At 37.8% G+C, this 27,468-nt stretch overlaps 1 protein-coding gene across 1 annotated transcript in view; it reads left to right on the top strand.

The window, feature by feature from the left end:
* TLE1 (TLE family member 1, transcriptional corepressor) overlaps positions 1-24,854 on the top strand; it is a gene marked incomplete at its 5' end in the record, with an annotated part of 68,780 nt that extends 43,926 nt beyond the window's left edge. Inside the window, 12 exons of the mRNA XM_010176807.2 lie at positions 609-725; positions 3,834-3,887; positions 5,414-5,566; positions 6,393-6,537; positions 7,257-7,447; positions 8,591-8,667; positions 17,963-18,212; positions 20,023-20,270; positions 22,699-22,846; positions 23,105-23,255; positions 23,698-23,774; positions 23,938-24,854. Coding sequence (XP_010175109.1) covers positions 609-725; positions 3,834-3,887; positions 5,414-5,566; positions 6,393-6,537; positions 7,257-7,447; positions 8,591-8,667; positions 17,963-18,212; positions 20,023-20,270; positions 22,699-22,846; positions 23,105-23,255; positions 23,698-23,774; positions 23,938-24,045 — 1,719 coding nt within the window. The remainder of the gene's footprint in view (positions 1-608; positions 726-3,833; positions 3,888-5,413; positions 5,567-6,392; positions 6,538-7,256; positions 7,448-8,590; positions 8,668-17,962; positions 18,213-20,022; positions 20,271-22,698; positions 22,847-23,104; positions 23,256-23,697; positions 23,775-23,937) is intronic.
* Between the last annotated feature and the right edge of the window lie 2,614 nt (positions 24,855-27,468).

Here is a 27,468-nt window from a genome sequence, read left to right as displayed (position 1 = left end):
GAATGTTATGCTGGAAGTAAAAATATTTGATCTTTGTTTGCGGTACATTTGTTGAAGGCATCCAATTGGAGTTTATCACAGCTAACAAATGATTACTGCATAAACTTATTTGGTACATATTTATTATTTTAAGTATTAAAAGCAAGTTGCCATGTATCTATCCATGCGTGCAGGTGTAGATATACCAAAGCCTCATCTATTTATGATGATCTAGAAGTGAGCAATCAATTATTACATTTAGTAAATGTCTTTCATTATATGGGACCTCTATATGAAAATAAATAAATAAATAATAGCTACCTGTTCATAAATAAACAGCAAGCCTGCTTCTCCTTAACAACAAATTCAGTTGAATTAATTAGTTAAATAGATGGTGACTGACAAGTGAACTAAACTTTTGATAAGTTAAACAATGAAAAGCCAGGCTTCTTAGAATGCATGAAGCTGTACGTGTTTGCCTGGAGGACTTTGAGTTGAATTAAATGGAATGAAAGACTGTGTAGGTATGACATTTCTAAAGGATCTGTCACATCCAATTCGAGTTTTTAAGCATATATAAAGGAATCTTGAAAGGAATTTTCGATTGACCTTGTTTTTTGTCTTTACAGAGTAATTCTCTGTTGGTCCCGGACAGCCTGCGAACCACAGATAAACGCAGGAATGGCCCTGAATATACGAATGACATCAAAAAGAGAAAGGTGGATGATAAGGATTCCAGCCACTATGTAAGCAAATCTATGTCAAATAAATGATTAATTTATTTGCACATACTGTGCTTGTATGAGGCATAAAAGAGCTGTGAAGAACAAGGCAATGTGTTTCCTATGGCTGATATAGAACATGAGTGTATTTGCCAGAGAGACCATTATTCAAATTGTGGGAAGAGCAGTGGCTCAATAGTTTGAGCTGTTGTCAAGTAATACTCCTGAATGGGGAATAATGAACCAGGAGTAGCTGTTTGGGATTCACAGGTGTGGTGGGACATTTCTCAGAGTTGGAGCAAAAGATCCTTTCTGGACTGCTCTAAAACCTGCAGGTTTGTTTGAAATGGAGGATTTTGTTGATTTGAAAGGGGGGTTGTACATTTTTCTGATACTAGCTATTACCATGTTGAGTAATAATTACTACTGCAAATTGCGTATGTTCTGAGGCTTAACCAACTTACTAAAATCTGCTTTTGGTTGATACGGCAGTTTCAGTAGAAAGCAAGTTGAAATACAAAAAGTTCACAGTTTGTGTTCTGCATTTTTTACTAGCTTGCTTGTTGCTTGGTTTCAAAGAGACACTTCAGTACAACAGAGTGGCATACGGGAACCTCAAAAGGTTCACACAGGTTTTCAACTTCATCTAAATGCTCAGCCAAATCATAGGATAATACTTTAACAGGCTTTAGAGACTAGGACTGGTGTGAAAGAGTACTGAAAAGCAGAATTTAAATCTAGCGGAAGATACTATTCTGTAACGTAGCAATAGTGTGGGAAATTGTCTGGTTTATATGAATGCAAGTACTAATTACTTTCTGGTTACTGAAACAAGGTGAGAAAACCAAGAGAAAATCAGATGCTACTTTATTTCCTCAGTATCTGGTAGGATAATTTCTCTCCACATTGACCCAGAATATCTCTGAGCAGCTATTGGATATCCCTGAAGCTACTGAAAGTAGATGGGATCACTTTCCCCTTTTGCGCGTTGTGGCACTGTACAACTGTTTTGCAAATTGTATTTCCACTGCTTTCTAATAATCTTGTTTTGATTACAGAAGGGTTTGGCAAACTTGCTCGTGTTACTGTATCAACTTTGAGGGTTTGATATTCTATGGGAATTTTTAATTTTAAATATTTGAAGATTAAGCATTGTTAAGCTACATTTTATATTTAAAAAAAAAAAAAAAAAAGCTTAACTTCCTTGCTTTTCTTCTATTTCTCCTGAAAAGAAATAGAAAGGATATTGCATTGTAGAAGCAGTTTGTTTTAATCCACATTTTAAATGTGCAGTTCTCTTTGCTGTTCACTTGAAATGGATTTTACAGATAAAGGCAGCATCAAAATTAAAAAGTGAGCAAAACAAGTATATTTGAAAGGAAACTTCCAGATTTATTCTAATCTGGAAGAAGATCTTTCTTTTTAAAAGTTCCCCAATTCTGCAAACATGGAGCTGCTGATTTCAAGCTCATTTTAGATGAGGCCCTTGTAGGGACCAGGAAGTACTGCTTTTGTCAGAAGGGAGATAAAAAAGTGGGAGGAATTGTTGCTCTTGGAAATAACACGCAAAATCCTTTTTTTTTTTTTTTTTTTTTTTTTCCTTTTTGACTTCTGACTAATTTTCATGTTATGACCTATATAGTTTCAACCTGTGGGTTTGTTAGTGAGGAGAATCTTCTGACATTAATAGTACCTATTGGACATGCCTTTGATAGTCCCAGTCAATTTCTTACTTGTCAAGATGACAAAGTCAGTGGAGTCCACTTAATCATTGCTTGGCAGCTATTTTTGCCCTCGTCAGGGGTGGTACTTCTGTTAACAAGTGTCCCACCTGCTGTGCTCCCACATGCTCAAAATATTCTAACCTATTCTTGCTTTGTGGGTGCTTCATAATTTTCAAGAGGTGGCAGATAACCAGGGCTGAAGCTTTCCTGTTCCTTCTCATGAGTGGCAAATAGAGCCACCATTCTGTCTTCAGGGGTCCTAATATGTTTGTGGTATTTCTTGGATCAATATTCATCTTCTAAAGCAGAAGGGAAGGGTTGCAGCTACCTGTTGAGTTTCTTTTTTTGTTTGTTTTATTTTATTTATGGCCTGAAGTGAGAGGAAGGAACTGGTGTTTTACTTTCTGTCTGCCAGTTTTAAGTGTGATAGCCCACACACTTTGAAAGCAAGAGGTGGGGCAAGTTTGAGCAATCTCATATGTCCAATTTGTTTACCTATAAACTTTTTAATTAAAAGTATTGTTACTGGAAATGTCAGACATGCCTACATGGAAACTTTAAGTTTTGTCATTCATCTTATTTTGTTTGTTCATTTGGTTTTGTTTCCAAGTCAAGACTTGCCTTCTGGTTGAACCACCATGGTTCACTGGAGAAATCACTAGACCACTTTGTATCATCGAATATGACTGCTGGGGCATCCCTGCCCATTTTGGAAGTAGGGACCAGGAGGCACTTGATTAACAGCTATCATGAGTACTAGAGCAGCTCAGGTGAACACAGATTTATGTGAAACAGTCAAAATGCAACTTGACAAACCACAATAAAACATTTCTGTTTAGGAATGCCAAAGTGATTTGGGTTTTTTAGACAGAAATGTTGAAATGCCTTGGCACTTCTGAAGCCTTTTCTTCTGCAGAACTTTCCATTTCAAAACTTTCCTTTCTGGAAAAGAAGAAAAATTGTCATATCACTGAGGAAGTTGATTCATCAAACAGATGCCAAAACGATACACTTTTGAGATCTGTTGTTTTTTTTAGGTATGCACAAGCAGTAATTTCCATAAGAATAACATATAGGATTAGCATATGAACAGAATGAGTTTCTCTTTCAAGAGTAGTGATAACACTGTTAATGATGGTAAGAAGGAAGGGGTTTGGACCATCTTGCACTGATGGTGAGACCACCACCTTTCAACTAGTTCTGCCTTATTTGGATTTTGTTATTGAAGCAGAAGTAAGGTTTTGTTGTTCCTGTTTTCATTGTTTTCCCTATTGCTGATAAGTTAATTAAAGGCTATTTGTTTTTTGTTTAAGAAAAACAAAAAATGTCTGAGTACATATGTAGTCTATCTCTCTGGGCTCTTAATGTACTAATTGAAATGAACATTATATTTATTTATTTTTAATAGGACAGCGATGGGGACAAGAGTGACGATAACTTGGTTGTAGATGTATCCAATGAGGTAACCTTTTTTCATTTTTGTAGTCTTGACATTTGCCCAAAGGTTAAAGGAAAAGTGCATTTAGATATTAGAAGAAAAAGAATCCTCTGTATGGATATGGTCAAATAGTCAAAACTTCTCCTTCTTGTTAGTACTGCAGATACTATGTCTTCTTCTGAGCTTTATCTGTTTGCCCTCTCAGTTTTTCCTTCTGCTGCTTTGTCCAGATCTGTTCCCTCTGCAGTTATGTTCTGATGCTTCACAGCTGCTCTGTAGTGGAGAGAGCTGTGGTGAGGTGCAGGTGGAGGGCTGAGAATTTCAAAGTACTGTCTTCAAAAGAAAAAGGAAAACAATACCTAACCTTGTGTTTAACAGTAGGAGTATTTTTGAAAACATTTTTGGTGCTTTAAAAATTACTAGTATTTTAATGTCCTATGTTAAAGACAGCATTTTACAGAAATGTTTGGTTTTTAGAATGAAGTCAGCTGAAGTCAGAATGAAGTCAATCAATTCCCAAAATTTTCCAGAGATTGTAGCAACTTAATTTCTCCAAGGGCAGGAATTTGGCAGTGGCATCAAGGTGAAGGGATAGGCCTTCCTTTTCTTCGTCTTTTATTTTGTACAACAAAGATATTTAGGAAGCCTGAATATTGCAGTGAGGTTCTTCTGTCCTGTGAAAAGCACAGGGAGAGAAGTTGACAGAGCAGTATCTTCGGCAGCTCCAAGTGCCCAAATGCTGTCAGCCAAGTAGAAAAATGGGTATCCAACTAGGGATTTTAGTAATCCTTTCAGAAGCCCCACTTATAATGAAGCTGCTTAATAATTAATCAGTAGACTTGGTGCCCTCTTGTGAGGACTGCTTCCTCCCTGCTGCTGTTCTCATGAGACAAAGGTGCACAGAGAACCTGCAGAGCTCTTATGGCATTTCAGGTTAAAGTAAAGGTAAATGCAGAGAGAGCCTCTGGAAGAGAGAAGGATAATCACCCGAGAAGTTATTTCAGTTTTTCCTGTAGATTTAAGAATCTGCGAGGCAATTGCAGATGGTATTTAGAAAGAAATTACAGATATTATGGCATATAAAGCATGCACCTTTGTCTATTCTTCTGAAGATAGAGATGAGCAAGGTTCATATGGCCTGAAAGAGATTACTGAAATGTTTGTTGTCACTAGCAGCATGTGGAGAACATACATGGAAAAAACAACGTAAGTTTACTGCAGTTACAGTTGGTCTTTATTGCTCTTCCCACATCGTGTGCACTTGCCTTAGTTTGTGCTTATGTATACTTAGATTGCAAGCTCGATGTTTGGAAACAGTTTATGATTACACATATTGTAAAATAAAACCAGTTTGCTTACTATAAGAAGTTACTTATATCTCTAAATTGATGAAGAGATTTCAGCTTTTTTCTGTAGAAATAACAAAATGTCTTGTCATTTGAACTTAATGCTTAAATTCTTCTAGATTTTTTCCCACAGACTTCTTAGTGGTGTTTGTGTACCAACCCATGACATGATTCTGTGCTGTTCTTCCCTTCCTGCTCTTTTAGGATCCTTCTTCCCCAAGGGCAAGTCCCACTCATTCCCCACGTGAAAACGGTATAGATAAAACCCGCCTGCTGAAGAAAGACGCCTCTAGCAGTCCAGCATCTACAGCCTCTTCAGGAAGTTCCACTTCTCTCAAATCTAAAGAAATGAGTCTGGTGGGTAGCAGCCTGTTGTCTAGATAAATGTTCTTTCTTGTAAAATCTAACTCTCCAGTCTCCTGCAACTACTTGTGGCAGAAAGTACATGGCTTTAAACATTTGAAGCTGAAATAGACTACTTTCCAGACTTTTATACTATGATTCAGCTTTTCTCATCAGCGGTATTTTCTGCTTAATTTTGATTTCTTGTGTTTCCTACATTGCTGTCAAATGAATTGCAAATTTTTTACAGAGTACATGAGTCGCTTAAGCATTGCTTATTTTTTCTTGAGCAATAGCTTATGGTTTAGCTTAGTCTGCCAGTCATCACTAAGAAGTTCTCCAGGCTTATTTCTCTTCTAAATAAGCTATAACTCTTTGAAAACTTTTCCTGTAGTATGACTAATAATTTGATCTGATTCTTTATAGCTTATGTGTCACAGTTCTTTTGATACTATCAACTGTGGTGGTATTTTGTTTTTGTACTTAGATTTCCTGTGTCCAATAATAATTGAGACAGTAATGATTTCAAGCTAAAATAATCTGGTGATTCATATTGTATTGTCCTGCAAAAAAAAAAAAAAGAGCTCGGGCATTTTTTTTCATGCCAATGGAAGAAGGAAAAAGAATTTTCGTTGTTTCTTTCTTATTTTAATTTTGGCAGCAATCAAAAAGGTCAGCATTTCTCTCTTACAAGTTAATGTTGTCAGCACTGTGTGGATTTATGAAAATTGGCTGAGGGACTAGGTAGTAGGTGCCCAGCATCCCAGCTGCTGTTGTGATAAATTGTATAATATGGCCTGGATTAAAAATAATACTCATTTAATTTGTTTAATGATACCAGCATGAAAAAGCCAGCACGCCTGTTCTGAAATCCAGCACACCAACTCCTCGAAGTGATGTGCCAACCCCAGGCACTAGTGCAACTCCAGGACTTCGTCCAGGCCTTGGCAAGCCTCCAACAATGGACCCTCTGGTTAACCAAGCTGGTAATGTATTACCTCACGTGTTTTTATGGTTCCAAAATTAATCTTTTTTTTACATGTGTAGTTCTGTGCGAATCTTAGCTAGATGTATTGCTTTGTTCTTGATATCAAGAGAGGGCTTGATGAGAAGCAGATGTCTGGATTATCAAGAGTTTGAATATTTCTCTCTTATCCTTCTTTGTTTACTTTTGTCTTTATCTTTTTTTGCAAATAATCTGGAGACTGAATGCAATATAAAAAGACTTCTCAGAAGTTTTGTAGTACTTACTCTGAATGCAATCTCTTCTCTTGCTCTTTGAGTCAACTAATACTTGCTGCAGTGTAAATCTTGACAAATGCAAGGGGAAGTTTACTTTTGCTGTTCAGGGTTGTACCACACAGTTGCTTCAGACATGAGCTGTGTAAACCATGTCTTTCAACTTTCCTGCTTAATTTTGGCAATAGAGAGATTAATGTAAACAGGGAAACATTACAGAAATGGAACTGTAATGCTAAGAAGAGATTGTTAGAAGTAAGTTTGGACTTCAGTAGATCTTAATTAAGCGAAAAGAGGTAGTGGTACTGACAAATTATGGCAGTGTTTCTTGTCAGTGCATGTCTGTGTCCTGGTCTCCAGTATGTGAGAGGAGAGGCTTCGTTATTGTAGGTGGGGAAAAAAGGGCTGTTTTCTTCCATATGTCAGGAATATATAAATAAAACTACTTGATTTCATTATTCTATAGCTGCAGGTTTGCGGACACCATTGGCAGTACCAGGACCGTATCCTGCTCCATTTGGAATGGTACCTCATGCTGGCATGAATGGAGAGTTAACCAGTCCAGGGGCAGCCTATGCCAGTCTGCACAATATGTCACCCCAGATGAGTGCTGCTGCTGCTGCAGCTGCTGTGGTTGCCTATGGAAGATCTCCTATGGTAGGCCATACGTTGCATGCAACCTCAGTCATGTGAGTTGTGGTTCACTGAGGAGAGCTACATGCTTCATTTAGCACTGTTGAATTCCCAAGCTGTAACAGCGCCAGAGACTTGGCAGCTTTAGTGGGTGTTTCACTTTGCTGAGTGGTTGGAGAAATAAATTTGCACCTTGAAAACAAAGAATCTCAGTGTATTTATGTATGTCTCCTTTTTTCTTCACCTTCATCAGTGCTTTGACTGATTAATAAAATCCAAAAAATTAATTTATGCTTTAAATTAAAAGCAGTTTTGGTAGCTATGAAATATTTCATTGATGCTGTGGACATTTGCTTTCCTCTTACTTCTCTTGTAGCGATAGGACAAGTGGTAGTAGTTTTAAACTAAAAGAGGATAGGTTTTGACTAGATAAAAGGAAGATACTTTTTTTTATAATGAGGGTGATCAATCACTAGAACGTGTTGCCCAGGGTTGTATTAGATGCCCCATCCCTGGAAACGTCCAAGATCAGTTTGGACAGGGCTCTGAGCAACCTGATCTAGTGGAAGGTGTCTGCTCACTGCAGGGGCATTTGACTAGATGGCTTTTAAAGGTCTCTTCCAATCCAAACCATTCTGTGATTCTATTAACTAGATTTCTGTTCTGTACAAAAATGTCAAATTAGTCTTAAAGCATGTAGAAATCTTTTTATCTACATCTCTGCCTTAGTATTTTCGATTTTTGTGGAAATCAACATGAGAAGTTGGACCATACATGTCTTGGAGGTCTGTGATAAGGTATATTAAGAATAGTTGCAGTTGTGGGTGTAGTAAGTAAATGGAGCATAGTGGTTATAGCTGCTGTAGAACAGAATAACCTAGGGGCGAGATTCTGCAAACATGAGCTTGATGGCAGCTTTATGCATAGAAAAAATTACCTACTTGTAAATTTGCAAGATTGGATTTAACCTTGTAATCTTGTCGTTATTGTAGATACAGTTACTTTTTTCAACCTAGTAAACAGGGCTTTTATGTGAAAATACACTTATCTAATACTGTGGGTAAAAGCCACGTTTTGGTTAAACACATCATATCTTGGGGGTGAAGAAAAGGGGGCTTGCTAAATGAGAAATTGCAAATGTGAGATTAATTCATTTTTCATTGTCAGGTTGGGTTTGATCCTCCTCCTCACATGAGAGTACCTGGAATCCCTCCAAATCTAGCAGGGATTCCTGGGGGAAAACCGTAAGTAACTTTTAACATTTTGGTAACAACTGTGATATCTAGAGAGAATAAAGTTATCTTCTGTCAGTGAACAAGAATTCCAAAGGGGTAGTGACAGGTTATTTCCAAGAGATTGTTTTAGACTTCTCCTGGGAAGAGGTGCAGCATATAAATTCTCAAATGGTAGTTGTCATATCCCAAAACAGATGTGCATATACCTGTTTCCACGGAAAAGCTGTTGAAGGTATACTTGAAGGTTTTTTTTATTTCCTCCTTTCTGGGGGAAGTTAAGGAGACTAAAAACTGGTAGACAGTTGTAAAATATGTAAGATAAAAACATACTGAAACTAAACTTCCTACTATACTGAGCATATACTAAACTTGCAGACTCCTTGTCTGGCACCTGTTTTGTCAGGCATAAGAGTCTGCAACTGTTGACCACAGTGGGTATCTGAAGCAGTTACTTCAGCAACTTTTGCACACCTTGTGTAATGGATCAAACTCTTCAAAACATTTGTGTAAGTGTGCATCTGGAGAACAATAGGATAATGAAGCAGTTGTGCAGCAGGTCATGCATAGATGTAGGAAAACTTTCACATGTTCTTTTTATTTAAAAGTTTTAATTATCAATGAATAAGTGGTTAAATGAAATACTTCTGTGATACTGTGGTTCATTAATGTAACAATGAAATAAATTCACCAAAACAGTGTACAACAAATTTTTCATTAATTTGGCTTTGGTAGACTGTTGAGACTGAGTTTATCCATGTGGAGTGGAGTCATGAGCATGTATGACTTCTTAAAAAATGGTTTTTTAAGTATTTCTGGACAACTCATCTCTGCAGACAGGTGCAAACAGAGCATAGACTGTAAATTTGACTCATCTGTTTTTTTGGAGAGAGTGAGGCAGAGGGAATTACAACAAGTTTTTCAATGCACTGTTAAAACCTGTTCTTTGTCCCTTTGCGCTTGGCATTCAGTCCTGTATTCTCTTTCAACAGAAAGTTGCAGTTAAGAGTAGTTTCTCTCTATCTAGGTACCTACATGATTTTGAAACTTGCTTAATGCTTTGCTCTTCCTAAGCTGGGTATTCCTGTTACATACTGTCTTCTTTACCAATCTATCATGGTTTATTTTTTCCTTTTACAGCATCAGGAAAAATTCAGAAGCTATTACTTTTCTGGATATACTTTTAGAATACTGTCTTAAGTTATAAGACCCACTGTGGTGAAGTTATATACACACATATTTCTGTTTGCCTTCATTTTTAACTCCTGTTAATAGCTAGTGATACGTTGTAATGTCAGTCATGCAAACATCTGTAGAAGTACACCACATTATAGGCAAAAAAGTGTGTATTTTCTTTTACTCTTTTTCCATAACGGTAGGAAAGCAGCAGACTTAGATTAGCAAAGTTATCCTGAATGTGTTTTCATTGTTATCCACCATACTTCTGAGAACAGACTTAGCTATCTGTTGGCAACGTGAGAAACCTGTTGAATGTTGGATTTACTTAAAGAAAAGTTGGTGCTATGTTGATAAGATTACTGATATGAGGGCTCAGTGAGTTAGTGTTATATATCAGATTGTGCTGTATTTTAATCTAGTTCAGTAAGGAACAAGCTTTGTTCTCAGAACGTTCTTTCATTAAGGGTCAGACTCATTCTTGCTGACTTTAGTAGAATTTGCTATACTTATAAAATACTTTTGAAGATTGCATAATCCAGTAGCTGTAATTTTTTGCTTTTAAACAAGTATATTCATAAGGTTTCAATGACTTCTATTAGTAATGCCTGACTGTTTTATATTATAAGCTATGAAGTGCTATTTTTGTTCAGTCAGAAATTTTTGGTGGCTGAATTCTAGTTTTTGTACTATTGAAGGCACAAAAGCAGTGCATGTATACTGCTATACTTTGTATCCTGGTATTTCATAACTAAATTCCATGGGGTTTTTGTTTAGTTTTGTTTTTATAAATCTTTTTATTTAGTGTTGTCAGCACTTCATTCACACTGTGCTTCTTACATCACCTACTTTGATATGTACTCACTGCTCTCCACTTGATAGGATGTGTTGTATAATGGTTTTTTTGTGGTTGTGTTAGTCAGACTGAGTTAGTAGTTTCCTCTAAAGTGATTTATTTGCTTATCTTTATTTTGAGTGACGCAAACTTACCATTCCATAAACTGATCTGTCATATTTTTACTGACAGCTTTAGAACGATCTCTTGTTTTATTCTTGATTGGCTACAGCTAGCTAGAGGCTGTCTGCTACCTGTAGCATCTTTGAGTATCTCTCACCTACATTAGGCAAGTCTCCTATATTTTCTGTAGAAAGTACATGGGTTATATAATAATGCAAACTAGGGGAGGAGTACTGGTTTATTTTCAAAATCTGTCTTTTCCTAGAGGGCAATTAATGTGCCACATTGAATTTGTTTTGTGAGATGCGGAGTTTTAGTCTGAGTCTTGTTGCAAGGGATACAGAGAATTTTCAAACTGAACTACTGAATCCTCAACCATATGTGTATGCTCACAGTTGCACATTTTTTATTAAAGGTTATACTGGGACTGTTTTTTCACCCAGCCCTGCTTCCAAGAGAAGATTAAGTTCCTTTCTTTCCAAAGGAATGGTATTTCTGATAGCACCCAGTTATTTTTAACCCCTGTGTATTCTGAGATCTGTTCATAACTAGTTTGTTAGAAAAAGTAGTAGCCTCTTAAGAACCCACCTACTTGTCTGTCAGCTTTTATCAAGGGTGTCTTCTGTAGAAAGCTTGTCTTTTGCTTTCCTTTTGCTTGCCTTGTTTTGTGACTTTATTAAATGTAAGTCTTTAATACCATCTTTTTATGTTCTTGAATGTGAATCTTTCAGTTTTGCTCTTTGCAGTCTTACCTTGTTAACAGTGGTACAGATGTACTTGGGAATTATACAAATGAGCTAGTCTTTGCATTTGGTATCAGGTTGTGTGGTTTTTTGTTTGTTGGTTTGTTGGGTTTTTTAATTATTTCCTATGAGACTTTTCCAGTTTTTCATACTACTTTGATATTTTGGTGTACACACTTGTGATCTAATACTAGTTTGCTCTCTTCAGCTGTTTGTAGTTTAGCAATTAATTTTATGGACAAGGACTTGGTGTGTATGTGTGTATATATGAATGTGCATAAAATCAGCTTTCATGTTCTTGGTTTCAAACTTGATTCTCATCGGTAGATTATTATTTTCGTAGTAGTTCTTTGGTATTTTTGTTTGTTTGGTTTGGTTTGTTTGTGGGGGGTTTTTTGTGTAGTTTTGTGGGTTTGCGGTTTTTTTGGTGCAAGGTGTGTGTGTTTTTTTTTTTCCTTCAAGATTTCCTTGAGCCATCACCTAATCAATAATTATCTTTGTCTTAAGCTGGAGGTGGGAAATCGGTACGAGTTTTGAACATGGACATGTAGTGTCTGAGTCTTGCATTCTGTTGTTTTGATACATTTAAGTATGCCCTGGACTGCAAGTTCTTGGTGTATTGCTGTAATTATATTTTTTGCTTTGCATAGACTTTCTAGTAAGATACTTATTTAGCTTTTAGTCTTCTATAGCTGCTAAATTAACATTCTTGTGGATTTGTCCTTATGTGAACCACACCTTCTAATAGTTAGACTGTGCACTTCACGCAGATTTTCAAGCTCAGTGGTAAGGTTTATGTCCACAGTGTTGCTTCCTTGGTGTCTAGAATTGTGAATTAATGGTAACATTGAGAACAAATGTATATATCAATATTTTTTTCAAATGTGATTTTAATTGAAGCTCCAGAAAGAGCTGAAAATACACATTTCTCATTTTAGTAGGAAAGGGAAATTTGATGTGGTGAATTATTTCCAACTTCTAATTATAAGCCGACTCTTTGTGTTTTTGTAAAGGAATAGTATACCATTCTGGAATCGCTCAGGGCAAAAGTTAAAAAGATTTCAGCTCTACTGATCTTCACACTTGTTCAGTGAATGAGGAATATTTTAAAGGAAGGCTAATTTTATTTTATTCTAGAATATCAAGTTGTTTTTTTTCCCCTTTATATCTCTGGATAGAATTATTTGATTACATGTATGAAGTTAAAAATTTTGTTATTTCTGTAAAAATACCTTTATAGAATCATAGAATGGTATGAGTTTGAACGGACCTTAAAAGATCATCTAGTTCCACCCCCCCTGCCATGAGCAGGGACACCTTCCACTAGACCAGGTTGATCAAAGCCTCATCCAGCCTGGCCTTAAACACTTCCAAGGAGGAGTATCCGCAAATTCTCTGGGCAACCTGTTCCAGTGTCTCACCACCCTCATAGTAAAAAATTTCTTCCTAATATCTAATCTAAACCTACCCTCTTCCAGTTTAAAGCCATTACCCCTTGTTCTACCACTATGAAAAAAGTCTCTCCCCAGCCTTCTTGTAGGTCCCTTCAGGAACTGGAAGGCAGCTATAGGCTCTCCCCAGAGCCTTCTCTTTTCCAGGCTGAACAGTCCCAACTCTCTCAGCCTGTTCTCATAGAAGAGGTGCTCCAACCCTTGGATCATCCTCATGGCCCTCCTCTGGACTCACTCTAGTAGATCGATGTCCTTCTTGTGTTGGGGGCCACAGAACTGGATGCAGTACCCCAGGTGGGGTCTCATGAGAGCAGAGTAAAGGGGGAGAGTAACCTCCCTTGACCTGCTGGCCATCCTTTTCTTGATGAAGCCCAGGATAAGGTTGGTCTTCTGGGCTGCAAGTGCACATTGGCAGCTCATGTTGAACTTCTTGTCCACCACCACTCCCAAGTCCTTCTCTTCAGGGCTGCTCTTGATCCATTCTCTGCCCAGCCTGTATTTATGTTTGGGATTACCCCAACTCAGGTGCAGGACCTTGCATTTGGCCTTGTTGAACTTCATGAGGTTTGCACAGGCCCACCTCTCAAGCCTGTCAGGGTCCCTCTGGATGGTGTCCTGTCCCTCCAGCGTGTCGACTGAACCACACAGCTTGGTGTTGTCGGTAAACTTGCTGATTGCCCATGTCACCAAAAAAGATGTTAAACAGAGCCGGTCCCGGTACTGACCCCTGAGGGATGCCAGTTGTCACCAGTCTCCACTCAGACATCTAGCTTTTGACTGCAACTTTTCGAGTGCAACTGTCCAGCCCTTATCCACCGAGTGGTCTATCCACCTAGTCCATGCCTCTCCAACTTGGAGACAAGGATGTCATGCGGGATAGTGTCAAATGCCTTGCATAGGTCTTGGCAGATGGCATCAGTTGCTCCTTAACTCCTCAGTTATCCTTATTTCTTGTTATTTTGTCTTATATAATGAAACACCATACTCAGATAATCACCATGTCTGGAGATAACTAAAACTAAAAATAAGCTGAAATACAAAGAAAAGCTGAAAGTAAAATGCATTCATCAGTAGAAGGAACTGTCTGCAGTTGGGGTGTTTTTGCGCTAGTTGATGAATTCTGTAATACTGTTTGAATTGAAGGGGGAAGTGGAAGTTTTTCGGGGGGTTTTTTAAGGCATGGTACTTTTAAGTAGACAGGAATTGCATGCATTGTATCAGTTTGAATACTTACAGGACCTGGCAGTTAGATAATTTAGTTGATTTGCCATGATCTTGAGTGATGAATTAATTATTCTGAACTCTCCTCAGCATGTCAGATGATACTTACTTATTATATACTTATTTGATACTTATTTGGAAATTGGAGGGCCATAATTACCAGATTTAAACTGAGAAATTGGGTTGTATTAGTATCATCTACTTTGTTGTATTGTATAGGAACTGTCTAGGTTGTCAGTGCTGCTTTGACACAGATGAGGAGAAGTATTTGGATGCAATAGATAGGAAGAATATTTATATTATTCAGAAAGAATATAATCATAAGTGACAGTATACTGTTTCTCAGAACTCTTTCCTAAATAAAAGGCATGCAAATTTGTCTTGTAACTGTTCTGTTCATAATATGCAATTAGTTAAAAGTGTATATTTACGTATTAATTGATATGTACTTGGCTTGGTTTATGTCAAATTGTAATTGCATTGTATAACAACTTTTACTTTGTTCGCTGTGGTTTTTGGCCCAACATGAGGAGAGGCTATCTTAATGCTAATAGTCATTTGACCAAAAAGAGATAATCATGGAACCCAGTCATTTCAGAGAGGCAGAATGCTGTGAGTGAGGCAGAAATCCATGATCATCATGAAGCTGAACAGCAGTTTATGATGAACACTGTCAGTTCTAAAAGATCATTGGAAAAGGACAAAAGTGCACATTACATTTTTTCAGTGTTACGGAATTCAGATGTCAATAGCAATTTGTTGAGGAGAAAGATGACCCTGAGCTTTGGAGAACTCAAGAATATACTAAATTGTACTAAATATTGACTCTTAAGGTTGGACAACCAAAATGCTTGTCAGTTTTGAGAATTCAGGCCTGTGAATATATCTAATGTGTTAAAAATTGAGTCATTTCTTAATCATATGTAAGTACACCTATGGCTTTGTAGGTGTAGCACTGGAAGTGCTGTCCTCCCAGAAGCAGCAGAGTGTCATGGTGATGTGATGGAGTGGTAGCCAAGGACAACAGCGACTGAGCTGTGAATAGTCATTAGCACTGCTGTCTCTAGGACTCTTTTCTGGAGTCAAAAGTTTTATTGTCTAGGGAGTGTCAGTCTTGCAAATGATGCAACTTTTTTTCAAATTAAAAGGTATGTGTAATGAAAATTTATACCATAATACCTGATAAAGTTACTAGACAACATAAGTGTGCTGACAGTGGTTGTGTAGGCATGAGATGCCAGACATATTCAAGCAAACAGGAACATTTACTTTTTTGTGTGCTTGTCTTGGCAGAGGGATTTGGCAATGTGTAGCCATTTCTTTGCACAGTGGATTGCTGATAACTTCCACAGCAGAAAAAACTGTCTTGGCTTGTAAGAAACTATTTCTGGTCTGTTTGTTAGTCCCTCAAAGTCAGTCATCCTGACCAACCAGTCTTGGAAGCAAATACCTACTCATAGTGATGGTAAAGAGACTACTCTTACAGTGTATATAATCACACTTTAAACACAGGCATACTGGTAAAATTCTACATGATTAAAAGTACCCTGGGTACGTCTTTGGCATTTCAGAGCGAAAGAATCATCGTGATTCTACAGCATGCACGAAGCACTTGAAAAATGTTTTTACTGTCTTCCTCCCATCCCATCTCAGCAAGAACTGAGAAGCTGTATGTATGCACAGAAGCATTTCAAAACACCAGTTATTTTGGTATTTTGAATTGAACAGAACATTTACTATGTAACCTTCCATTAAAAAAAATAATCATGTACAAGTCACTTATCCATCTTAAATATGCTGGAAAAAATTGATTACTTATTTAATTGTTTTTCTTCTGTTCATGATAAAAGCAAGGGCAGGCTGAGACTTCAGAGTTGTGCAGTTCTGTGTACTCTTTACTGCTAACAAATACTCTGCCACTGACTTTGATCTGGAGCCCAGGATGAGGACCAGATTTTCAGCCTCTTAAGTGCTATGACTCTTTATTTGGATTCTGTACCTGAACATGAGCAGTTGTTCAGCCTCAGGCAATCTTGTTGCCATTCCTCCTCTGCTTCTTCTTCCATCCCGTGTCTCGTCTGTTTAGTGAGTAGCTACTTTGGGACAGTCCTGTCTCAACTTCTCTTCACAGAGAAATGATACAGATTTCTACTTAAGCCTTTATATTGCTGTAATTGTTCATACAAAAAAAGATAAAGGGTCCTATGGGAATAAGTAAATTTGCTTTACTGTGCATCTTGTATACATGTAAGGGAGTGAACTTTGCACTTTTTTTCTTTTCTTGCATTTCACATTTCTGACATTTCCGTGACAAAAAAAAGATTTGTCATCTTTTGCACTCATCCTCTATTTCTGTGTATTCTCTGAGTAGGCTTTCAGCTCACATGTCCATGAAACATGAATGAGGTACAGGAATTGCATGTGTATGCACTATTAATTTCTTCTTTGTTTACTAGTAGTTACTGTTAACCAGGTTTTACCCTTCCCTTCTGAGAAAACGGTGATCTTGCATGGAGTGACTGTTTCCACTATTACCTTCTGTATGAAAGACCTGTAGAGTTTTTTCACCTCTCCGCTTCTCACTCCTTTTTAAAGGAGTATCTTCTGCTCTGCCACTGGGCATATTCAGTTGCTTTGTGATGTCTGTTACAGATCCAGGCATCTTGCTTGTTCCTTCCCAATGCTTGGAAACATGCAATAAAACACTTCAAAAATACTAGCTCAGAGTTCAGAAGATTAAATTGAATTATCTATTGTTGGGTCCTTGGAAGAGGGGTGCAATACTAATACTTGAACTACAGTGGCTGAAGATTTCTGAGGAAGAAGGTACATTTGGAAAAGAAAGGGCAACGCTGGACACAAGAACATATTACAAAAATAAACCCCCCTGCACCCGAAACCTTTATTAGCTACTATTTGTGTCCTGGTCCTTCAGTAGAGCTGACTTTAAATTTTTCAGTGAACATGAAGGAAAAGCTCCTCCAGGGAGGAGCTTTTTTATTCAGTGCTGGGTTTAACTTCCTCAACCCTCAGTTTCCATATGCTTGAAATCATGCACTCAATACAAATAAAAGGTGTATAGAAGTGCCAAAGCTACCTGTGAAACTAAGCCTTTCAGCTTTTGCAAAATACTTATTCAAGGAAACATAACTATGAGAAGATGGTGTCAGCTTTCTCACAAAGGTGTGTGCAACCACTTAGCATGTTTCTGTTTTCTGTTTAAAGCACTAATTACCAGTAGGAGAGAGAGGCATGGGAGCTCAGCTGGTGCTGATGTTAAAGATGAGGTGCAGAAAAGGAGCAAATGCTGAACTTTGGCTAGTGCTACTGCAAGGCAACAGGTGCATGCCCTGTGGAAGAAGGCTGCAAGAGTGATGCCTGGTGAGGGATTGCTGCTGCAGGACTTGTGGTGCTGAGACTTGGACCTGCCAGCTGGAAACCAGGGCCTGAAGTATCTTTTGATTATCCAGGTGGCTGAGGGATAGTAACCATGACCTTGGTCTGTAAAATTAAGGGTAGAATTGAACATGCTTCCCCACTGCACAAATACTTTAGGTGAGGCAAGCTGAAAACACCTATTGTTAATCTTTGCCTCCCTCTGAGATTTCATGTTGCTGTATTACCTAGCACTATAGCTCTGATTTTCATGAGAAAAAATAGGCAAAGAAAACATATTTAAAAAATACTGTGGGGTTTTTTTGCATTATAGGACTGTAACTGGCTGATTTTTGTTTGGTCTTCTCTCCCTTCCCCAAAAGAGCCTACTCCTTTCACGTTACTGCAGATGGTCAGATGCAGCCGGTTCCTTTCCCTCCTGATGCCCTCATCGGTCCAGGAATCCCTCGTCATGCCCGTCAGATCAACACTCTGAACCACGGGGAAGTTGTGTGTGCAGTCACCATCAGCAACCCCACAAGACACGTGTACACGGGTGGGAAGGGGTGTGTCAAAGTCTGGGACATCAGCCAGCCTGGCAACAAGAGCCCTGTCTCTCAGCTGGACTGCCTGGTAGGTGCACAGAAACTCGTGCACAAGGGTTGCTTCTGCTTGGAGACTAAGTACGGAAATAGCTGTCTTTGCCTGGATTTTGTTCATATTACAAGGAAATAGCAGACAGTTCTGATTCCTGCTTTATATATTTGGATATCTTCTTTTTTTAACACAGGTGGAGTTACAGAGGGAGTGCTAGTTTGTTCAGGGATAAATATCATCACTGAGGGTCAAATAACAGATTAGATTTCTGAGTAGAGAGTGTACCTGATTTTTTTTCTTTTTGGGATTTTTTTTTTTCTTTCTAGTCATGCTGAAGATTTTGGTGCATGAGTTTAAAAGGAATCAACCCTAGCTTATGCCGGGCTGCGAAGAACCTTTCTAGGTGTTTCACTCACACCAGGGGTGACAACCTCTTTTTATGTAAAAGGTAGCAACCACATAATCAAATAATGTGACGAGGTACCAGGGTCACTTTAAGTCTCACTGTGCTTCTGTTGGTGATCCATAAGTTACACATTTTGGTTGGTTGTTTTCACATCTGCAGGTTACAAAAGGGACTGAGTGCAGTAATATAGGTAGCTGAAAAGCTAACTCAGAAACATTAACAACTCAATAAAAGATGCTTCTTATATCAGAAACAGCATAGAAGTTTGTGAAATGTTAACTGAGAAGACTTAATGTAATAAAGCACAGTAATACATATTCTGAATGAAAGTAATTCTAGCTTCAATGCTGATCCTACTGAATGTGGTGGTTTTTTTGATTTGGTTTGGTTTTTTTAGTTTTTGCCCTTTATTTACTGCTACCCTTATGTTAGTTGTCTAGTAGTAAAATTATGGTTGAATCTGTATTCTGTTCTGTGGCAGGTATGTGTTTGGATGCACAGTCCTAGCTGCCTTCATTTCAGTTATGGAGCAGTAATGACTGACCAACTAAAACAACATTTCCACTACACTTACTTACTGCTCCTTTACTGTGAATGAAGAAAAAAAAAAAAAAAAAAAAGAAAGAAAAAAGAAAAAAAAAGAATTAGTAGTAGGAATGCTGTTGACTACTTCTTGGAGTGTTTTTTTGTATGTTTGAGTTACAGCTCTAAACCCCCCATTTCCTAAAGAACTGTTACTATGTTAATTTGGCAGCTGTTATAGAGAAATGGACATCCAGGACCCTTAAGGAGTTAAGCTTGTAATATGTGAAGGTTGAAATGTTTTCCACTTCGAAATCCCCTGTACTACCTCTAAATCAGCAATAGTATCACAAATGTGAAACTAGTAATATAAGTACGAGAAGAATCATGTTGAACAACAAAGGACCAATGTAACTCCAGGACCATTATGGGGATACTTAATATTTTAAGTTTAAAATGTTGAATGCAAAATAGTATTTGAAAGAAAACTTTAAAACCTGAAAGGCATGAGACTTGAACTGCATTTTCATATAGGGTTACCCAAATGTCAAATGAAAGGTCATTTGCTTCAATATTTCTATTGTCGGTGACCTTAGCTGATGGAGTGCACTTGCAGAAATGCAAGCTTACTTTGGCTCTGTTTTTGTGTAATGAAACGGAAGACTTGCTGTTCATCAGGTTTAAAACAGAGTAGACTGGGGCAACAGGACTCTGCACTTTAATTTCTGCAGCTGCAGTCTCTGGTTAGTGATGAGAAGTAGGTGTTTGAAACCTTTTAGGATCTGCTAGTTCCTCTTTAGTACTTTGGTAATGGAAAAAATAGCATACTGTTTAAAACTTGGATGCAGTCAGAATCATGTCAGTGGTCTTTATTGGCAGGCATGTATTAACATAACTGAGGGGATTTGTGTTATACAGAACAGAGATAACTACATCCGCTCTTGTAAATTGCTGCCTGATGGATGCACCCTAATAGTTGGCGGGGAAGCCAGCACATTATCCATATGGGACCTGGCAGCTCCAACTCCTCGTATAAAAGCAGAGTTGACATCCTCAGCCCCTGCCTGCTATGCTCTAGCTATCAGTCCTGATTCCAAGGTATGCTTTTCCTGCTGCAGTGACGGGAACATCGCAGTGTGGGATCTGCACAATCAGACATTGGTCAGGTGAGTCATTACTTGTTTATGGAAAACTTTAATGGATGTTACTCTTTGGACAGCTACATAAATATTTATATCCCTGAATAGTGGTTCATGACAGCAAAGTAAATAGTATTTCTTAGCCAAAGAATGTAGTTTGCACCTGAGTTGGGCAGAAACTGGTTTTGGTACCTTCAGGCTAATCTTGGAAGATGTGCTTTCAAGGCCTGAAGTGCTGATGCATAACCTGCTGCAGTCAGTGTAAAAATTCCTGTTGGTTTCAGTTAGTTGGGATTTGTCTGCAGGTTTCTACTTTAACTGCTTGAGAAGGTCTGGCACAGAGCCACCAAGATGATTAAGGGAGTGGAGCATCTCCCTTATGAGGAAAGGCTGAGGGAGCTGGGTCTCTTTAGCTTGGAGAAGAGGAGACTGAGGGGTGACCTCATTGATGTTTCTAAATATGTTAAGGGCGAATGTCAGGAGGATGGAGCCAGGCTCTTCTCAGTGATGCCCAATGGTAGGACAAGGGACAGTGGGTACAAGCTGGAACACAGGAGGTTCCGCTTAAACTTGAGAAAAAACTTCTTTACAGTGAGGGTGACAGAGCACTGGAACAGGCTGCCCAGGGAGGTTGTGGAGTCTCCTTCTCTGGAGACATTCAAGACCCACCTGGACGCCTTCCTGTGTAATCTTGTTTAAGTTCCTGCTCTGGCAGGGGGATTGGACTAGATGATATTTCGAGGTCCCTTCTAATCCCCAACATTCTCTGATTCTGTGATTCTACAAGCAGCATTTCTGCTAGTTTGTGATTGATGTAGACTGAACACACCTTTTAGCGAATTGTTTGAGATTCGTTCTTTTCCTTTGTCTTCAGCCTTGTTAAATAATAAAGAGAATTTTCAGTTCTTATTTAGTGATGATCAGTAGTAAAATTAATCTTACAAAAGCAGATGAAAGTGTGGATCCCCTTAGTTCTTTAGGAAAGCAGAAAGGACTCATATTTGGTCATTCATGAGAGAAATGTATTTGAGTTTTTTAGGGGAATTTGTTCTCTAAACTAGTAGAATGGGTTGCAAAGAGTAAAATAAATGGATTGTGATGTAAATTACTTCTGAAATCTTTTGCTAGGCCTTAAGGTGTGTATTAGTAGAAGGTTAAAGTGTCTGGTAGGTCAATATTCAGCATTAGTGCTATGACAGAGAAAGATAGGGCCATGTGTGAAATGGCTCTGAGCAACTAGCTGTGTGGTTTAGTAGAAGATAGGTTTTGGTTTATACATATCAAAATAGTGGTGACTTACAATATTATGAGATAAGAACCTAAATGGGGAAAAGCTGTGATATTTTGAAAGTTCTGAACACAGACACTGAGGAATCTGCTTAGTCTGCTGTGTTTCAATAAAATTTCATGTATATCAGCATCTAGCCTAAATGTATGTGCAGGGAGTCACATTGATGTGCATGCAAATTTTACTTTCTGTTGAACTTTTAGGTCAACAAAGAAGAGTTTAGCTACATAAAATCTTCAGTTTGCCCAGTGCATGCTTAGTCTCTGTAAAGGTGCACTCACTATCTATGACTGTCTTGTCTTTTGAATGTTTGCTGTAGGTGTTCCTACCATTTGCTGGCTGATGTTGCTAGTTGATAACATGGAGTTTTCAGACCACAGCTGCAAAACAGAGTGTGTTGCTTGACCTTCCTGTGGCAGCTCTTAGTGATTCACACCCTTCATTCCCAAACTAGTTGTCTTCCCTCCACACCCTCCACCTTTCACATTGAGGCATAGGACTTTCCTGAGGCTAATTGCTGATGAAATATGCATGAGTCTCAAAAGGCTTTTACTGAAGGATTAAGGAAGACTTGGGATGACCTTCTGGTTGCCGAAAACTGAGAGCTACTAATGAGAAGATTTTAAAACAAACAGCACCATTTAGATTTTTGTGATCTGCTGCCACAGATAATGCAATTTTGCTTACTCAGCAATGCTTGTGTTTAACTCTCTGGATCTCTGTGGAGATCCCTTCCTGTTAATATCTCTGCTTTTTATTTATCATCTTGACTTGCAGCCAAAGAAAAATACAGAAGCTGTTTTCTGAAACTAGAGTAGTTTTATTCCCTCAGTTCCTGTTTTAATCTGAGCTGTCCTTAGTGCTTTTAACCATAGTTACTGTACTTTAATATTCTTATACAAGGCTTTTTTTTCTTTGCTTTTCAAAATGTGATAGGAAGTATTTGCCTTTAAGCTAGCCATGATGCAATTAATTTCTCTAGTGCCTGGAAAATGTTTTTGTAATGCTGTTGTATTTCATGCTCATTAAGAGGGAGGGGCTGATTTTTGCCCATCAGCAGACACAGAAGAGATGACACACACATACAGAGTCCAAAACTAACACCACAACAGTGTTTACCTTGAGCTCTGGCAGGAAATCATTATTCAATCTGGTTTGTTTTATCAGGCAATTCCAGGGCCACACAGATGGAGCCAGCTGTATTGATATTTCTAATGATGGTACCAAGCTCTGGACGGGAGGTTTGGATAACACCGTCAGATCCTGGGACTTGAGAGAGGGGAGACAGCTACAACAGCATGACTTCACATCACAGGTAACTTGATTTTCCTACAGCCTGGGCTGGGGGGATAGGGGTGCAGCAGGAGGGAAACATTTAGGATGAAAGCTGAGATTGAGCCCAGTGCAACTGGCAGATTGTTCCCTCCCTTCCTTCCTTGCTATTGAACTAAGCAAATTTTATTTGTCTCTTCTCTCTCTCTCTCCCTCTCCCAATTAATGGAACCACTGTAAGGAAAAAAAAATATGTATCTGTAGGAAAAAATAAAAATGGTAAACATGGTTTAATTTCCAGATATTTTCCCTTGGTTATTGTCCTACTGGTGAATGGTTAGCTGTGGGAATGGAGAGCAGCAACGTAGAAGTGCTACATGTAAATAAACCAGACAAATATCAGCTGCACCTTCATGAGAGTTGTGTATTGTCACTCAAGTTTGCTTATTGTGGTAAGTTGACTTGAACACAGAACTGGAGGTCAGGGCTCTAATTCATGGTTTGCTGATTAGTTGTTAAGTAATCATAGCTCATTTGATAATCAAAACTCATTTAGTATATAATTTTCTTAAGTTGAATAAATATCTCTGCTTTATTAATTCAAATGTACTTATCTACAAACAACCATCCATTTGTCTAAAGGCTGCTGTGAAGGTTGATTTGTGTGTAAAAAGCTATTTCTACTTATACAGTCCAGGGATTTCCTAATATGTAACACACCACAAAAGCATGAGTGTCCACATTGATTGTAAGCAAAAGTACTATGTTGATTAGTGGTGAGAGCCTTTGTAATGCTAATTAGTTAACAGATTTAGCTCACAGATATGAATTGAAAAGCCAAAATCTGACAAATGTCTGTTTCATATGTTTTCATAGTCCTGTTTTGTATTTTAGGCAAATGGTTTGTGAGTACTGGGAAAGATAACCTTCTTAATGCATGGAGAACTCCTTATGGAGCCAGTATCTTCCAGGTGAGGATGATGATGCTTTTTAAAGAAAAAATAAAAGAACACCCAGAGTCCCAAGAGTAGACTCAGATATCATGACCTATGTGATCTACCCAAAATGGGATGCTGAGATGAGGGTAACAGACTGTTTTTTAAATGTTGTAATATATTTCTATTTTTCTTCTAGTCCAAAGAATCTTCGTCAGTGCTTAGCTGTGACATCTCTGTGGATGATAAGTACATAGTCACTGGCTCTGGAGACAAAAAGGCTACAGTCTATGAAGTTATCTACTGAAAAATATGATGGGGATATAACTTTTAGAAGTTGAACTGGGCCAAAATTGTTCTTAATTGTAGAAGTAGAAAGGTTTTGCCTTTTAAAAAGGAACAAAAGTATTGAGGTTCAAGACCTTGCCATGCCATGAAACTACTCCGATTTTTCAAAATAGAAGGCAACATCCAGCAACTAAATATTGGCTACGTGGACCAAATGGAACACAGAGGCAAGATGGACAGATGTAGCCTAGGTTTTTGACATAGTTTTTAAAAGCTGAGTCTACAGAAGAATGTTGGAGCCTTTTATTTTTTCTTTCTTTGTGACCTCATGCAAATTGTTCTCATTGCTTGAATACGGGGGATAAATACCTATCTGTTCCTTGCAGTTCAAGTTGCGTTCTGTCCTGTAAGAGCAGTGGTGTCTCAGATGAACTTATTTCCTGGCTTTGCATCTTGTGATATGTTTTTGTATTTTTGTTGAAGGTCAAACATTTGTATAAATTGTAAATATATTTAGTTTATTACAGTAAAGGCTTTAGTACCAACAACCAGTCTTCCCTCCCTGTCCCCTTCCTGCCCACCCTGCTTATTTAAAATTTAAAATCTTTTGGGGATATAAGTACCTTTTTAGAAGCAAAAGCAAACACTATGTATAGTTTGAAAATAGTGTCTTATTCTTTATAACTCTTCCTAGATTCCTTTATCATTCTTCAAAGTAGTTGTTTTGACATATTAGGGTATCAAGTCCAGTAGATACTGTCTTGTGCTACAGAAAACTTAAAAGGCAATTTTGTACTAATTATAGTGTAAATATAAAAATAGAACATTTCATAAAGTTGTGCAGTTTATTTTAAGTTTATTCTGATGTCCCATGTATATGTTCTTTGGCAGATACAGTAATAATGTGCCTGATCATAACATGTTTAGGCATTTCTCTAGAAAAAGAGGTGACTTCCCTCTCCTTTCTCCCACAGCTGAACAGAATTCATGCGAGACTGCATTTCAACTAAGTACATCAGAGCCTTCATTCGTTAACTGAGGATGTTTGTGATTAAACAAAGCTAGATAAGTTGCATCCTTCGTATTTTACAGAGAAGTGGTAGTTATTGACCATTTCCTTTTTAATGTTTTGTCTACACTTAGATACTCAGGTAAATTTAATTAAATTACCAAAAGTGTGAGTTTTACAGGGGATCACGTGAACAATGTTAAATACTTGCAGGGCTGCAAGTGAAGTGAATTAACCTAAACTAAATTAAACTCTCTTCTTAATTTCTTGTGAGAATATTGACAACAGAATATTTTGATTTTTAACTAATCCACTGTACAAATTAAATAGAATTAATTTTCCTGAGTGTCCTATGTGATGCAGGCCTATAGGCTCTATGTATTCATACTGAGAAGTCTTTGAGTCCTTTCCACTGTTGCATCAGTGCGTGGCATCTGTGAAGAGCCATGCTAAGCAGACAGTTACCAAAGCTATGCATCTTCAAATCAAGTTTCTTGGTGTACTCAAAAGAAATGGATGAGGACAGAATGTGTACATTTTATTCCAACTATATTTTTTCACATTAACGAGTTCTGTCACTGTGTGCTTCTCAAACCTAGCTATTGTTCCATTGAGGGCTGTAAGTTTCCTACATTCTGTAATTCAATTAGACTTTCTGTTGCTAATGGAGAGTACAGATGAACAGAAGGATATCTTTGAACAAATAATTCAGATTACGCAAACTGGCAGACAGGGTAAAACTCATCTGTGAAGAGCTGCTTTCTCACTTTGCTAGCATTTGACAATGACCTATAACCCTGCTCTTTCAAAGACATGTAACTAGGAAGAAACAAGTTTGACTGACACATGCATTGACTAGATAGGGAATTTCTCATCTGGGGGCAAATTTTCTCTCAATTTCCAGTCTGGAGAGACAACAGTTTTCTTTTCAATTTATGTGATCATTCTACTGAAACCATTTTATAGCATCTAGAGTTGTAATAGCCTTAATAGGTTAACTTTGCATTTGGAATGTAAAATGTTAACCATTCCGGATAATCTGGTTTCCTAGGCATTTAAAATTGTGTTCTGTCCGTATGTATCTATATTTTTGTCTGTTGCTATGTTGTGAATATCTGTCTGGGTCAAAATGACAGACCAGCTTAGGTGGTGGTCATACTCCTTTCACACATAGTAAGGCAAAAAGCAGAATCGTCAAGCTTTTCAAATAAATAATTATATTTGCTACATTGAAATACTGTGAAGTGCTGTGCCATTTTAAAAATAGTTTAAAAAAGAGTATGTAATAGGTTACTGGATTTTTATGCTGATGTTGTTTTAATATTGAAGTTTTTCTCAATGTCTGACTCTTGTTAATGATCATTGTCTTTGTTCAGCAGCACTGGCAAATTTGCTGTAGGTAGGAACATTTGGTTTTCTTTCAAGCTAATATCACCTTTCACTTTCACTTGATAGGTATTCTTTGGCCTTTCTTAGAAGTTGATATCGAAGGAACCAAGAATGCAGTATTCTAACACATTCCTGTAACTTCAAAAAAAAAACCCAAAACGCATATATCTATTGAATCTGTTATAAGTTGCAACATAGTGCTTGTTCGTAAGACCACATTCTTGGCAATTGGGAGGTCCAAGATCATAGTATCTGGAAAATCATTAAATACCTTTTCTTGTTAGCTTCTAGAATGCACAGTGAGTTAGAGCAGTTAATGGAATTGGACGTTATTTATGCATGTGAATGAATTTGATCACATTTGTACCATATGTTTCTTGTTGTTCTTTTTCCCCAATCAGTTCTACTTTAAGCCTTTGGTCTGAAAACTTGGGGACACATCGTACAATAGTCCTCTCAATTTTTTTTTTTTTTTTCCAGGTTCCACTTAGAGTTTGTAAAACTTTTTTTTTTTTTTTTTCATTTGTTAAACATTAAAGCACCTATTCCACCAGCAGATGTAATTTTTAATGAAAAGATACATTTGGTGAAATTGGCATGTCTGTTTGCATTATTACCTAAATGATTTAAAAACTTGTAGAGCTTAAAACTTATGTTAAATTCTTAGAGCCCTGTGTAAAGTAGTGGGTGGAAGTAATTGCTTGTTGAATGAAGAAACAGACCAACTCAGACCAGCAGTAACAGAAAAGGCACCGGGAAAAGCATATGGAAAAAAGAGGAGCAGCAGTAACTGTGGTGTAGGTAAATAATATTTTTTCGTCAATTTAATTACAATCCTAAAAGATTCCTTTGACTGGCCCCTTTCTGGGATAGTCTTTGTTTACTGGGTGGCCTTCAGTATTCGGAAGATGTCTGAATGCCACTCTGGCAAACAGTAGTGCCAGATAGAAGCAAGGAGTCCTTAAAAATGACATGTTGGATGTCAGTGCAAACAATAACTGATGCAGAAGAGATTAGTGGTAACGCCAATTCAACTGAACAAAA

This window comes from Antrostomus carolinensis, unplaced genomic scaffold (genome assembly GCF_000700745.2).
Source record: "Antrostomus carolinensis isolate BGI_N321 unplaced genomic scaffold, ASM70074v2 scaffold12361, whole genome shotgun sequence".
Classification (NCBI taxonomy): Eukaryota; Metazoa; Chordata; class Aves; order Caprimulgiformes; family Caprimulgidae; genus Antrostomus; species Antrostomus carolinensis.
This window is presented reverse-complemented; position numbering and strand designations above follow the sequence as displayed.